A 14,085-nucleotide genomic window follows, 5' to 3' on the forward strand; every position below is an offset into this window, starting at 1 on the left:
TTTTTTTTTTTTTTTTTTTTTTTTTTTTTTTTTTTTGCCGATCATTTTCTACTGACTGAAATCAAATTAAAAAAAAAGGATATACAACTCAAGGAACTAGGATGTTCTAGAAAAATACTCTGTAGGGTTAGTTCCTTAGTTTCTTTTCTGATGTGGGTGTGGTTGAAAGAAAATCATTGTTCCGGGAACGCTCTGTTTGTCTTTTGCTAAACAAATGTGCAATTTATCCATTCTTTGTTCATTCTCAGATTTATCTGCTAGACCTCTTGTGAAACAGAGATGGGGAAACTGCAGACCATTTACTGCTGGCCCTTGCTTCATGTATCAGAGTATTTATGAGCAAAAGAAAGGAGAAAGGGGGAATGGGTTAGCTGCAGGATCTCCGTAAGAATTCTTGAATTCTTTTATTTGCTTTTATTTGTTTCTCATTGTACTGTTGCAAAACCAAGCACGCCAGCCCAGCCGCTGAACAGTTTAATATTCTTATGGATGTGTCAGAAGGAAGCTGACTTAATGTATAGGCTTAGGAAGCCGTTAAGGGATCATAGAACTTAATATCTGCAAGACTTGTTAATACAATCTTCGTGTGTCTTCTTTCCACGCTGCCTCCTCTTTCCTACCTGGCTGCCTTTATTAACTTCTATAAGGGTCTGAGGGTCTCCTGGACTTTCTATGGCTTTATAAATATGAAAAGCAGTTCCTCTGGGAATGTCTACTTCCAAAGTTGGAAATTTGCCCGCATCCAAACAGCGCCAAAATTCTGGTCCAAATGGGTGGTTCTGTCCATAAGCAATGGAGTTTAGCATAATTTTTGTTTTGGCTTCACCAAAGGTTGCCACATTAGACCAGACCCCAGCTGTGCCTTTGGCCTTTTGGTGTAGAAAGAGTTTAATGAGGGAATGGGGGAGCCGGAGTATTAGGCAGGCAAATGTGAGATTCGGGCTTCTTCCATCTCATGGGTAGGAAGTGGTTACGTGAAAATCACAATAATTTAAATGTTTACAGTGAGCATTACAGGCCCTCAAGTCATACCCTTGGATGATTAACCCAGTGGAATTATTAACCAGAGTCGAATAATTCTGTCTCCTAGGTGGGTGGAGTCTCAGGTTTTACCTGGCCAAAGCTTACCATCTTCATTAACACTATAAATTAGTTACTAATAATAATCCGAAGCATTTTGACATACTGCAGAGTTAGTCAAGCAAAAGTCAAAAGATTAAAAGTCGGCTCAGAGCCTCCTCCTGTCACTTCCTATGTCATGGAGACCCACGCCTAGTCACTTTGGTAGCAACTCCAGTTATGTCACCACTATATTGGGGAATATTCACAAATTGCAGCACTGTTTATAGGGCAAAAGTTTTATTATTTAAAAATTTTCCTAAATTGTAATATATTGCTCTCGGTACTAGAAATAGCATTAAAGCTCTCTCTGTCCTTGAACACACCCACTGTGCCTGGTCCTTTGTGTTTTTGGTGAAAATCTTGTCTCTGTTAGTTTTTTTTTTAATTTGGTATCTTCTATGATACCTACCAACAATCACTAAAAAAGTAGCAGAGGCAGATGAACTTAACCCTGGATTTTATTCTAAGCACTAGTAGATTGGAGAAGAGAAATAAAAATAAACACAATAAACACACATATCTGACTCATATATATTTATGTGTGTATATATATAAGATGACTTTATGTTAATATATGTGCACTTGTATGTTGGTACCATATAATTTAATATAACAACATGTCATACACAATGTATTATATTACAATATAGTAAGGTATACATGCATAATATACATTTTAAGTACACGGCATATATTATGTATCAGTCATAAATCCATATGTAGCATATAAGTATAAATCATTTAAGTATTATGTATACTACAACTGTGCTTTAACACATGTATTTTTAAACTTTAAGTAAGTCACTTAAGTCTATGCAAAAAAAGAAATTCAGAGTCAGAATTACTTCCTTGGAAGTGCAGAGTGCAAGAATTAGGCCGAAGTGTTTGTTAAAAAATATAAAATAAACTCTTGTCTACCAATCTAGGAGAACCTGAGCCAATTATTTTGGCTGGCACCCTGAGATCTTGGACAGTATTTCAAGGACAACCCTGATCAATGTTGTTCCCAGATACAGTGGGCATCCTTAGGACACCTTTCCTCATGGACGTGCTTGTGCTCTTTCAGTAATTATGAGAAGTCAGAAACTGTGAGGGGCAGAGTAGGTGCTGGCAGCTAGGACGAGATATAGAAAACAAAGGGGAGGCCATGTTTAGACATTGAAGCTTGCCAGAAAGATAACTCTATCCCAAACAGAGAATCATGAAAAATTACTCAGAGTTGGGTGGTGGTGACTCATGCCTTTAGCCCCAGCACCTGGGAGGCCGAGGCAGGCAGATCTCTGTGAGATAAAGACCAATCTAGTCTACAGTGTGATTTCCAGGACAGTTGGGGCTACACACACACACAAAAAGAAACCCTTTCTTGAAAAACAAACAACAGAAAAAGAAAACCAGGAGACTGAGGGGTAGAACAGCAGGGAAGTGGACCTTTGACCCAAGAGGCATCTCCCAAGACACCAACTCAGAAGCAACTGTTTCTTCAACTTCCTTCCCCTGGGAAGCACAGTGTCTTCCATATTTCTCAAACTGGTATGAGTTTCCTGTCTTCACGGAAAGTCAAAGGCACTCACTATCAGACTAGATTGAGGGAATCATGAGGTATTTACGCAGGGTTTTCTGTCCAGAAAAGTGAAAGGGGGGCTGCACATGCCCAGCCGAGTGAGCTCTGGCAGTTTCTGGTTGTCTTCTCTCGAATTCACATCTAACAAATAAGGTGTAGAGATAGAAATCAGGTTTGGTGCCAGTGGTGCGTGGAGGCCACTCCTTGGCACAGCACAAAGATATTGTGGGTTCTGGCAGTGTTTGGTGAGTACTTCCATTATAATTTCCCAGGCTTTAGTTTATCAGTAACAAATAAATCTATAAATGTAGAGTTTGGACTCGGCGTCTTAGTCTACTGTAGGAATCACAGCGTGTTGTCCTGGCCCACCTGTCTGCATCTCAGGGCTAGTTTTCATTGGTAGACTTCTCTTCCCTGTCAGCACACTACCTTCTAAGTGTGCTAGCTGCTAAAACAGCTGCCCACAAACCAGGCAGGTGTCGGAGAAGGGTAAGGCCCTTTGAAGACATCACGCTAGAAGCAGCTGAGCACCTCTGCTTGCGGAGGAGCCTCCAGCCTGAAGAGCTAAGTGAGTGTAATCAGAGCTACAGCTGCTAGCCAGCCTCCTAGCAGCAAAGGTCACGTGCGCACCTTGCCCCAGTCCTGGTTACGTTCCATCGTTACATTCTATCCCAATTCATCTCCCACTGGTTACCAGATGGCCACAATAAAGTCAATATCCCTAACAACTGTTTCAAGCAGTTCTCTGCAGTACAGTAAGGGCCCCCGAATAGCACAATGTTTTCCCATTGGACGTACAAAATGACAAGTCTGGGAATGGCTGAGCTGCACGCTGATGGTGTGGGTCAGGAAACCCAAGTTCAGCTTGGCATGGCTGCAGGTAACAGACTACCGAAGGGGTTGCTTGCCATTTCTCAAGCTGGAAACGAATGAAGGATTTCTCTGTGATGAATCTGGGTTATGCAACTGTTCCCAAAACATAGTGGGCTATCACTAGGCATCATGAGCATTTAAGAGGAAGATTTGTGGTATTTTCTGAAAGGATCTGAGTTAAGATGGTCCTGATGGGACTGTCTCTCGAGGATGTTTGGGGAGCCTGTCAGCACGATTCTCTGGGATGTGCCAGGTTACCAGATGGATATGAGAAACATTAAAAGATGGGGGGGTACAGATGTGGAGGGAGGTGAAGATAGTGGTATCAATCAAGTTGGGGTAACAAGTTGAGGTAACAATTCCTAACAAGTGATCCCCCGAACTGTGTCCTTAGAAACAACGTGGGCATCGTTTCTGCTGTGTTTGCATCCTTTTTGGATCAGCCAGGGTCTCTGCTCCATGTTGTTTTAACTCCAAGACCCAGACTGGCAGAGGGTCTGTTGTCTGAGCGTTACAGATGGCAAGAACAAAGACGAAGGGACACGGTGGTCCCCGGCACCCTGGCTCTAAAGCAGACACTACTACTGTCACATTTCATTGGCCAAAAATAAGTCCAGGGCCTCCTGGACTCCCAAGGGTGGGAAGTACAGCCTTTCTCTGGGCCCATAAAGAGAACACAGAATGTTTGTTGAGCCCCAGGACAGGTGGCAATGCTCCTTAGATCTATGGACCCTTTTCTAGGATCCAAACATTTTTGTCAACCCCAAGTACACATGTGTGTGTGCATATATACAAAACGTGCAATCAATCTAAACCAAGCAATAGTTGTTAAAAACTCATCAAAGTTTCCCTATCACGGTGACACCAATGAGAAAAAAAATAGATTGGAATCTCTGGGAGGAGAGATTTAGTTTGACTGCCCTCAAATAACTGAAGCATCACGTAATGTGTATGCCAGTGGAGCCACAAAATGGTTACACTCAGGGTGGCCTCTGGCTTTGAGGATGGGGAGCTGACTGGGGAGGGGGATTCTGGAAGATTCTGGCATTGCCAGACCATGGTAAAGACGAGGCCTTTGCTGAAGAAGACATCTCTAGTCCCAACGCAAAAGTAACCGTTGAAATTAAGTCACGACTGTGGAAGCTCTCTTTGTTGGTGGGCAGAGGGTAATGGATGTGTTTGCTTTTCTGTCTAGGGGAAGATGAGGAAGAAAGCAATGTGATCGTGCTCAGCTACCCTCAGTACTGCCGGTACCGGTCCATGCTGAAGCGGATCCAGGATAAGCCATCATCCATCCTCACGGACCAGTTTGCATTAGCCCTGGGGGGCATCGCAATGGTCAGCAGAAACCCCCAGATCCTGTACTGCCGGGATACCTTTGATCACCCTACTCTCATAGAGAACGAGAGTATATGCGATGAGTTCGGTGAGTGTTTGTCTCTTATTCTACTCGATACTCGTTTTTCAGTTCACGCCATGAGCGGTGCCGGGAAGCAGGGCTTGCCTTCGCCACCTTACTCCACCCAGACCCCGTGTTATTGCAGCACAAGGCGTCCTCACGTTCCCGGTAGTGACCGTTCACCACAAGTGAAAGATGACTGTCTTGTGTTCGCTGTTCAATATATAATTGGAAGGGGCTTGGTGGATCTCTAAGGTAGACTTTGAGATTGGATGCTTTCATGTTCTTCCTTAGATGGCTTTGGTTATTTAAATATTGGTGCTTAAATTTTCTAATTTTATAAGGTACTACAAGAAGGCATAAATTATAGCTGTTCAATACTATCAGGTAGAGATGAAAGATCGAGGGAATGTTAGGTAGGTACGTACATACATACATGCATGCATCCATACATACATGCATATATACATACATATATGAAATATAGATTGAAATGTAGATGTGCCCTATCCTTTAAATTTTCACACACATGTCCAATCCTGGCCTCGCTGACTCATCACGTGTCTTCTCGACAAAGGGCCTGTCAGACATCATAACTGATCTTTGGAGACCTTGCCTCGCGCAGTGCCAGGGAAGGCAAGCTAAGACACTGTCGTCATCTATCTTGCCTTCACCATCCATCGGTTGAAGAAATTGCATCATGCCCATGGCTCTCCATTGATTGGGTGTTCCTATGCATACAGAGGCATGGACGCTCTTTGCTTGTCTTGGAATCGCCTTCATAGATGGTACGATGGTACCCTGTTCATCAGGAGAGCCAAGGAGGAACAGAGATTGAGACATACACGCATACACAGACTTTCTTCAAGCCAGTGCCCTCCCTGATCCTGTTGACTTACATTGTCCCCAAGGATGCCTCATTTGCAGAATATTCAAATCCACGTTGTCCCAATTAGCTCTAAGATACCTCTCCATGGTTTTGTGAGTCTACCGTGGCCTCTCCAATTTGACAGTGTGTGCCTTCGGGAGATCTTAGGCCGCTACAAAGGATGTGTAAACTGCGGAGGATCAAGGGTGAAGGGATGGGATCTGGTGGCCCGAGGAGGCCAAAAAGGAGAAGTGGGAAGGGGACAAAAAAAAAAAAACCTAAGCTCACTGGAGCCCAAAGATAGTGACTACGTGAAAGTGGTGAGTGCATGTCAAATGGTGTGTGTGTGTGTGTGTGTGTGTGTGCGTGCGTGTATGCATTAGATTTTCCTTCTACACAGAAGTCTATATTGTCATATTTTATCAGTCAAATAGCTTTGTCATTAAAATGATCAGTGTATCCAACACAATTATCAAATACCCTTTCCTCTCAGATGAGCATTTGCAAATCCTCCCTCTTCATTATTTGAGAGAAAAAAAAAAGTCACCCACATTCCCTGCTGCCAAACCCTGTGTCCTACCAGCTGATCAAAAAGTCTCTAAAGTCCTAACACCGAATAAAGCCGAGAGAATGTTTTCCCTACTTAAAAGTATCCGAAGTTAGTCTTCAACAATGTCACATAATGAAAAAAATGTTTTAACCTTTTTGGCTAATTTAGGCATTATTAGTCACTGAGTTTCAAAGCCGTTCTGTCTAGAGTTGGAAAATAGAAGTTCCTACCCAACAATGACCAGTGGTTGTTGGCGCATTCCTGAAGGAATTTTAAATGGGCGTGCAAACATGAGCATCTCCGTGAATGGGCTCCTGAGCTTTCTTTTGGCATACCTCACTTTTAATTCTGTCTCTCTTCTCCAGCCTCTGGAAGGAGGAGACAATTTCTCTTGGAATAAAGGCTCTTTTAGTGAGCTTCCAGCAGGCGAGTTCAGTCATGAGCTAGCTCATCGTCAGTGCTTAGTTTGGCCCTCAGAGGGTTTACTCATCTGCCAGTAGCTCCCGCTCACACGTAAGCCATGCTGCTTGTCTTGACTCTGAGCACTTTTCCCCATGTGTGGCCCCCGCATCCTTAGGTGCGCATCTCAGCAGTTTCCAGACGGCGACTCTTTAACCCTCCCAACTGGTCGTATGTGAAATTGACGTGGGTTAGACCACTCGTTAAAAACGTAGGAGCGGGATTCTCCAGCCGACTAACAGTTGATAGAGCGTCAATTTAATTAGCGACTATCACCGAACAAACGATCCTGAGACTGAAGCGCCCCAGTCAGGTCACCCAGAGTGCCAGGGGGCTCACAGACGCACTGCCTAGGCGGCATCTATTCTGTGCCACTCATCCAGTGACTTCAGGGGTTGGTCAAATATAATTCAGGTAACACTATGCCTCGGCTATAAAAATCAGACTTTATTAGCCACGCCGCCGGGTGGATGAATTGTGGAGCGGGTGGCAAAGGATTTACAGTGTTTGACAACTCCATCAATGATTTGAATTATTCCAAAATCGCCATAAAAAAAAAAAAAACCCTCCTTGTTTCTTCTCCAAAGTGCAGTCAGTCATTTTCTATGAGCGATGATATTTGGTTTCTTAATGATCTGATATGTTGCTTTTCTTCTACGGCATGAGTGACAGAAGGGGTGCAGAAGAAAAAAAAAAGAAATAAAATATGGTCCTTGTTTGTTTTGAGGATTAAGAATCTAAATAGGGAAGACAGGATTAACACACCTGGAAGCCTAATTGTGTTACAAAGAAAATCAATGAGGGCTCTCATGGGAAGCAACTGGGATAGGAATTCAGCAGTGGTTTGGGGTAGGACTGGATGCCCGAGATAGCAGTCAGGGTGAAAGGTCAAGGAAAGCCTTGCAATAGCATCAGAACTCGGTCTTTGGGTTTTTTTCTTCTGTGTGTGGCTGCATGCTTGTATGTGGGGGTACACATGCATGTGTGCACACGTAGAAGCAAGCAGACAATCTTGGGCGTCATTTCTGAAACTCCCACCCCTTTTTGTTTGAGACAGGGTCTCTCATTGGTATGGAATGTTCCCCAGTAGTAGGTTAGCTAGGAGACAAGCTCCAGAGATTGTCTTGTCTCTACCTCCCCAGGACCGGGCTTACAAGCATAGGCCCTATCTGGGTACTGCATTGCAGCGTGCGTTTACCAACTGAGTCATCTCCCTAGCCTTTTCTCGGCCTGGTTTTAAAAGATGGAGGTCCATGCTTTAGAAACCTGCTAGGAAAAAAAAAATATGTAGATTGTTGACAATTCGATCGTCATGTCTCTATTGGCTGGGGTCTACCATCGCTCTCTTAACTTGTGCTCCTAGTCAATTTTAGAGTGTGTCATAAGAAGGTATGAATATGGGAGCTCGTAGCCAAGCTGGGAAGGAGCCAGCCAGTGACTTTGAAGCAGGAATGAGCTCTTTTGGACCGAGATGAGCCCACCTTTTCTCTGGCTCACCAACATGGCTTACGCGTGTGTAACCAAAACACGTCTCTGAAGTGAACCTTCGCTTTGGGGCACAGCCTTCCCCACTGCCAGGCAGCTTTGCCCCCTCCACGCTAGTCTAATGCTGTCCACTGAATAACGGCTTTAATTGAACAATAAAAGTAAACCTTTTAAATCTACAGCCGGTCCCTATAAATAAATTCTCTGTGGAATTTTTATGAAGCCGCTTAATGAAAAGTTTGATTAGAAACTATTAAAGAAAAATAAAATAGATGAAATTTCATCATTTAATCCAACATTACAGTAGTGTCATTTTGATTTTTATTTACATTGAGATATTCGGAATCGAGTAAATATATCCTGGTTTTAATTAACTATCCTCCTTACTTGGGAAGGTTATTTTAGGCTTGAAGGGTTTTGATAACATGCCATCTGCTTTCCTCGCTGTGTTATGCAAGCCCCTTCCTTGCTTACAGTGCTGTGTAATGTCTAAACCTATGACTTGAGCAGAAATTGAATCATATTAATGGTAACTGATTGAAGAGCTGCGGCCCCCACATCCTGCCCATATTCTCTCTTGTCAGTCACACGGCTCTGCTGGCAATGTGCTTTCTTAGCACGAGATAATTGACGATTTTTTTTTTTTAACTAACGCATCGGACTCCCCATTGAAGCATTATGAAAATTCATTGTATGGCACATGCAATTAGGAAATGAAATTTTAATAACAATGAAGGGAGCGTGACGTGAATGACATGTTGTTTTTCTTCATAAAATCCTCGGCCACAAAAGTGGTTCCTGCCCCCACTGTCCCGGAGCAATCCTCCCAACACAGTTTTTCCCAGCAGCTCCACTTCCTTCTTTTACCTGGTTATGTAAGGATTTCTGTTTTATAAAATGCACTCTGGCATTTATATTATGTGCGCTAGAGAAGAAAACCACACCAATAAACAGTTTGTCTGTTCTTTGCAGCTAGAACAATAAAAGGTCCACTGCTCAACGCACGGTGTTTACAGTAATATCATACCAATTGATTTCAATTGTGTGGTGTGTTGACAAACTAAATTCAAACAGAGGCACACGGGATGCTACAGAGAAATGGCTAACTCCAAGGTACTGGCTCCCATCAGAGAAGTGCAAAGGTAGCCTCATTTACATAAACAGTAAGTCTTTAAAAGTAGGTAGGATTGCATGTCTTTAGATGAGGTTCAGTATGTGTGTGTGTGTGAATGTGTTGAATTGCAGAGGCATAGGAAACAGAAGTCACGCTTTTAAGGTTTTTTTTTTTTTGGCAGTTGGGGTGCTTGTGTGTTTGTTGACGAGAGAATGGGGCAGAGTAGAGCCTGACTTTGGTCAACCACATGCAAAACAACGAGATGAGATGGGCTGACCTCAGGCATTTGACCCTTAGTAGCCACCATGAGCTCTGGTGTACAGGAAGCCTGGCTGTTTATATACTAAGACAGGCATTCCACTAGGGATAGGGTGTGGAAAAGGAGTGTAAGATGCAGTCAAGCAGAGTGCCAAAGTCACGTGCAAAGGGGTCAGGTGCAAACCCGGGCTCAATCATCTGATTCCCTAAGGCAGATACCATGAGGCCCCTTACTGGTTCCTTCTGTAAAATCAGCCAAACACAGCCATCTTCTCAGGTTCAGAGTAAGTCAATCCTGTCTCTCTCTCTCTCTCTCTCTCTCTCTCTCTCTCTCTCTCTCTCTCTCTCTCTCTCTCTCTCACACACACACACACACACACACACACACACACACACACACACACCAGGAAAGAACTGATTGTTGAGAAATAATAGATAAATACCTTGATAAGAGATAAGAGTGTGGGAACGAGGACCAGTATAAGACTGTATTCGCCTGCTCTGCTGCGTGTGCCTCTGTTGAATTTGGTTTGTCAACACCTCATACGTGTAAAATCAATGTGTTTCTATTGGAGACTTGGGTCTTAGTGTGTATTCACAGGAAATCATGGTGTTTGTTGAATCCTAAGGGAACCCCATCCCTAGGCGAACTGGGGGTTTAACCAGAGCCTGAAAGGACGTGTAAAGTTGTCCACACATCACAGTGTATTGGAAAGCCGCTCTTCTGAGTCTGCATTGAACTTTGCCCTTCCCCATTTCCTGTTAGTTGAAATGACGACATTACAGACAAAAGAAGTAAAAGCAAAGGGAAGAGCCAGAACAGAGAAGGGACGAGACCTTGAGTTTTTAACGAAAGGAAATTCAAAACATGCAAAATCACTAATAAAGCATAAAGGAGAGCCGGACGCTGCCTCCTCCCCTCTGAAGATCACGTGCTTGGCTGGAAATGAAGGAAAGGCCGTGGTTGTGTCAAGGATCATGGAAACTTGCGAGTAAAGTGTTTTTGTTGTTGTTGTTTTCCTTACCAAAGTGGCTTTCATGGTCGCAGAGGATTCTGATGATCAAATGTCTCTGCTCCTGGCCCCTGTCCACATTTGGGATTTCACTGTCTTTGGTGGTCACCCGAAGTCTCCCGAAGGAAAATGAAGCGGTTCTTTGTCTTTAATTGAAAGTGAGTAGGAAAAGAGCCATGGGCTGCATGTCACTGTTTGTGCGGAAGATCTCGGCCAGCAGAAATCTCATGGCGCCCCTGGACGTTTCCTAGGGTCTGTTTGTCCCTCCAGGAGAGTCTAAGCAAGTCGCTCTTGCTTAGCGTGTTTAAGTTCTGATATAACACGGCGAGCCAAACCCACGGAAGTCTGTGGGTAGAGGTACGTCAGATGTGTGTTGTGTTCCACGTAACGAGTAGCATATGGGTTCTACCTCTGCAGATGGGCTTGAGAGCAAACCACCTTGGTCAGGGGCACTGGGATTCTGGATCCCAGCTCACTTAGGGATTTAGGGAAAGAAATTGTATGTTGCTGCTATGAATTAATTTAGAGTCACAGTCTAAGGAACTTTGAGGATTAGTGTTTTTTTTTTTTTGTTTTGTTTTTTTTGTTTTTTTTTTTGCTTTTGGGAGCACTTGAAAGGATATTTTAAAATAGCTTAGATGCCTTTTTGTAGCTGAGGGGATTCTGGGAGTTAGTAGCCACTGCTATTGGACTCTCGGGTGTGATGTGTTCACCTCTACCCCAGAAGGAAGAGACCAAGCCTGTGTTGACTAACCCTTGGCCTGACATTCCATCCAGAAAATGGTTCGCTCTCCATTACAAAACCAACAGCCATATTCTCCGCTATAACCAGATTTTTTTTTAATTAAAAAAAAAACCATTTGGGATGCAGCTTGGTTGGTAGCATACTTGACTAGCATTTGTGGAACTCAGGGTTCAGTCTCCCGCGGCTCATAGTCGGGGAGTGGCGATGCAATCCTCTCATGCTAGCACTTGGAAGGTAGAGGCTTGCGGAGTAGGAGTCCAAGATCATCCTTGGCTGTGTAGCAGTTTTGAAGCCAGCTTAGGAAACACGATACCTTGTTAATTTTACACACACACACACACACACACACACACACACACACACTATGAAAGAACCAGCTATTGAAAAATAATGGGCAAATATCTTAGTAAAAAGTAAGGCTGTTAGAATGAGATTCAGTATCTTTGCTCTGTCTAAAATTCTTCTTGAGGGACTGGAGAGATGGCTCAGTGGTTAAGAGCACTGCTGCTTTTACAGAGGATCCAGGTTCGGTTCCCTACACCCAGATGGCAGCTTATCTGTTCCAGGAGGACCCAGTGCTCTTTTCAGACTCACATGTAGTACAACTAAATACATACAAGCAAAACATACATACATATAACATGTAAAAAAGTAAATATTTTTTTTAAAATTGATCTTCCTTTTAATCATGCGTGTAGTTTGGGTCTGTGTGTCAGTACACGCCTGTGCATTGGATGTTTTCAGGGGCCAACGTTGGTCTCTCCCTGACATGGGAACTGAAGTCGGGGCCTCTGAAATGTGCTTTTAACCGCTTCCCCAGGGCACCCCAATAAATAAATCTTAAAGCAAGCAAGTGACAGCAACAGAAACCTTCCTGCTACATGGAGATGCCCTCTGAAGTACTTCCTGTGTCCTGCCAGGGGAAAGAGATTGACTGAAGTCCCTCTCTTATATCTGAGACACTTAGATTATAGCTTGCATGAGTGACGGACAGTAGGAGCCCATCCGCTCAGTCAGTGTCTACGCCACACCTCTCGTGATCACCACCATTATTGTGGGGCCAAGCACAGTTCTGATCCTGGTGAACAATCGAGACAGAATTCCCTGGGTCTCAAAATTGCTCCCACTGAAGGGCATGCGGACGAGAATGACAGGATGTAAGATAGTTAGGGACCACACCTCCCAGGAGCAGGCCTCCCCAGATGGCTCTGACGATGAACAAACACTACCAAACTCTATTGTTACTAGAACTTTTTGCCTCTTATATCACCCAACACGACCACGGCCGCATACCGGAGTCTTGGTGAAAACACCCACAGGATTGCTTTAGAGCCGTGGCAACTGCTTGGGAAAATGAGGTATGGGTTGGTTCTAAAAGCCATTCAACATCTGTTCTGGCCAGAAAGACTTGTTTTGCCGTCCCTTTGGAATGTATTCCCCCAGGCGTCAGAGATCTCATCATTGAGGCCCCAGTCCTGCTGCCTCCTCCCCAGAGAGACAGTATCTGGCCATCCCTCTTCCAGAAGTCCAGCTCAACCTCATCACCCAACATGTTATTATCGTCCCACAACTCATCATTATCTGACATTAACTCCTGTAATTGTTTATTCACGGGTCTACCGGCTCTCTTCCCCACGCCCCACACGCACTACCGCCAGCCCTTGGTCACAGAAACAGCATGCTCTCTGTCCTGTTCACAGCTGTGTGCCCAGGGGCTGGGAGAGTAGCTGCATGTGATAGGCACGTGATGGACCCTGAGGAAATGGGGGAATGGCGCACAAGCTGCTGCGCTCCCGCGTGTGATGAGTAAAGACGTCAGTGTACAGCGATGCTACCGAGCCAGAGACTGGGTGGGCCGGGATTTGAACCTAGACCGCTTGACTCCAAGCCTGTAGCGTTCCCCTTCACGCGACTCCTTAGAAAGAATAGGTTGACTCCTTGACATTGGTCCAACTAGAAGCACATAGCTGGCCATCATCTTCCTAGACAAAGGATTTCCAGTCGTGCCCAAGGGCTCTGATTGAAGAGATGGATATATCTGGGAATAGTTAGAAAAGGAATGCTCTGGAAGGTTCAAAATCCAAAAAGCACTGGCTTGGAATCACAAAACACTGATGCCAACTGCCACCCTCTCCTCTCTGTGACCCCTTGGTCGCCGCTTAGCTCTCTGCTCTCTGTAACAAATCATCTTGTGTTTTTCCTTTCCCTGCTGAGGCCCTAGCGTCCCTTCTCACCTAGAAGCAGCTAAGGGGGGGGGGGGCTTTAAGAGGTGCAGCAGGTTGCAGTGTAGAGACTGAAGGGGGCGGAGAATAAGAGCCAGGAGAATAAGAGCCCCACCTTCTGGACTGGAGACTAGGCAGCCAGGCTCTCGGGACTTGTCCCATACACCTCTCTGTAATTTTCTGCTTAGAGAGCCTTGGCTTTCCCAACTTGGCACCCTCCTTTAATGAAAAAATTATAGGCCTAATTTCAAACACTGAAATGTGTGCAAGCTTCTGCCTCTATCACTTCTTTATTCCTGCAGCACATAAATCATTTCCCTTTTTAAAATTAAATTTAGCCTGCCATGATTTGGTAATGGGTCTTTCGAAGGAGTCAGCGTCGCCAGGCTATTGGCACAGGGGCCAGTTGGGCTTGC

The 14,085-nt window shown here is 44.4% G+C and overlaps 2 protein-coding genes across 3 annotated transcripts in view; both read left to right on the plus strand.

Annotated features, from left to right (window-relative positions):
• Positions 1-14,085, plus strand: part of Cdk1 (cyclin dependent kinase 1) — a 1,182,536-nt gene that overhangs the window by 989,972 nt on the left and 178,479 nt on the right. The window lies entirely within an intron of this gene.
• Positions 1-14,085, plus strand: part of Arid5b (AT-rich interaction domain 5B) — a 175,974-nt gene that overhangs the window by 82,249 nt on the left and 79,640 nt on the right. For both annotated transcript variants that reach the window (XM_050139363.1, XM_050139372.1), the window contains one exon: positions 4,752-4,982. In XM_050139363.1, coding sequence (XP_049995320.1) covers positions 4,752-4,982 — 231 coding nt within the window. The remainder of the gene's footprint in view (positions 1-4,751; positions 4,983-14,085) is intronic.

Source organism: Alexandromys fortis, unplaced genomic scaffold (assembly GCF_014885135.2).
Source record: "Alexandromys fortis isolate MF-2015 unplaced genomic scaffold, M_Fortis_MF-2015_v1.1 scaffold_9, whole genome shotgun sequence".
Taxonomy (NCBI): Eukaryota; Metazoa; Chordata; class Mammalia; order Rodentia; family Cricetidae; genus Alexandromys; species Alexandromys fortis.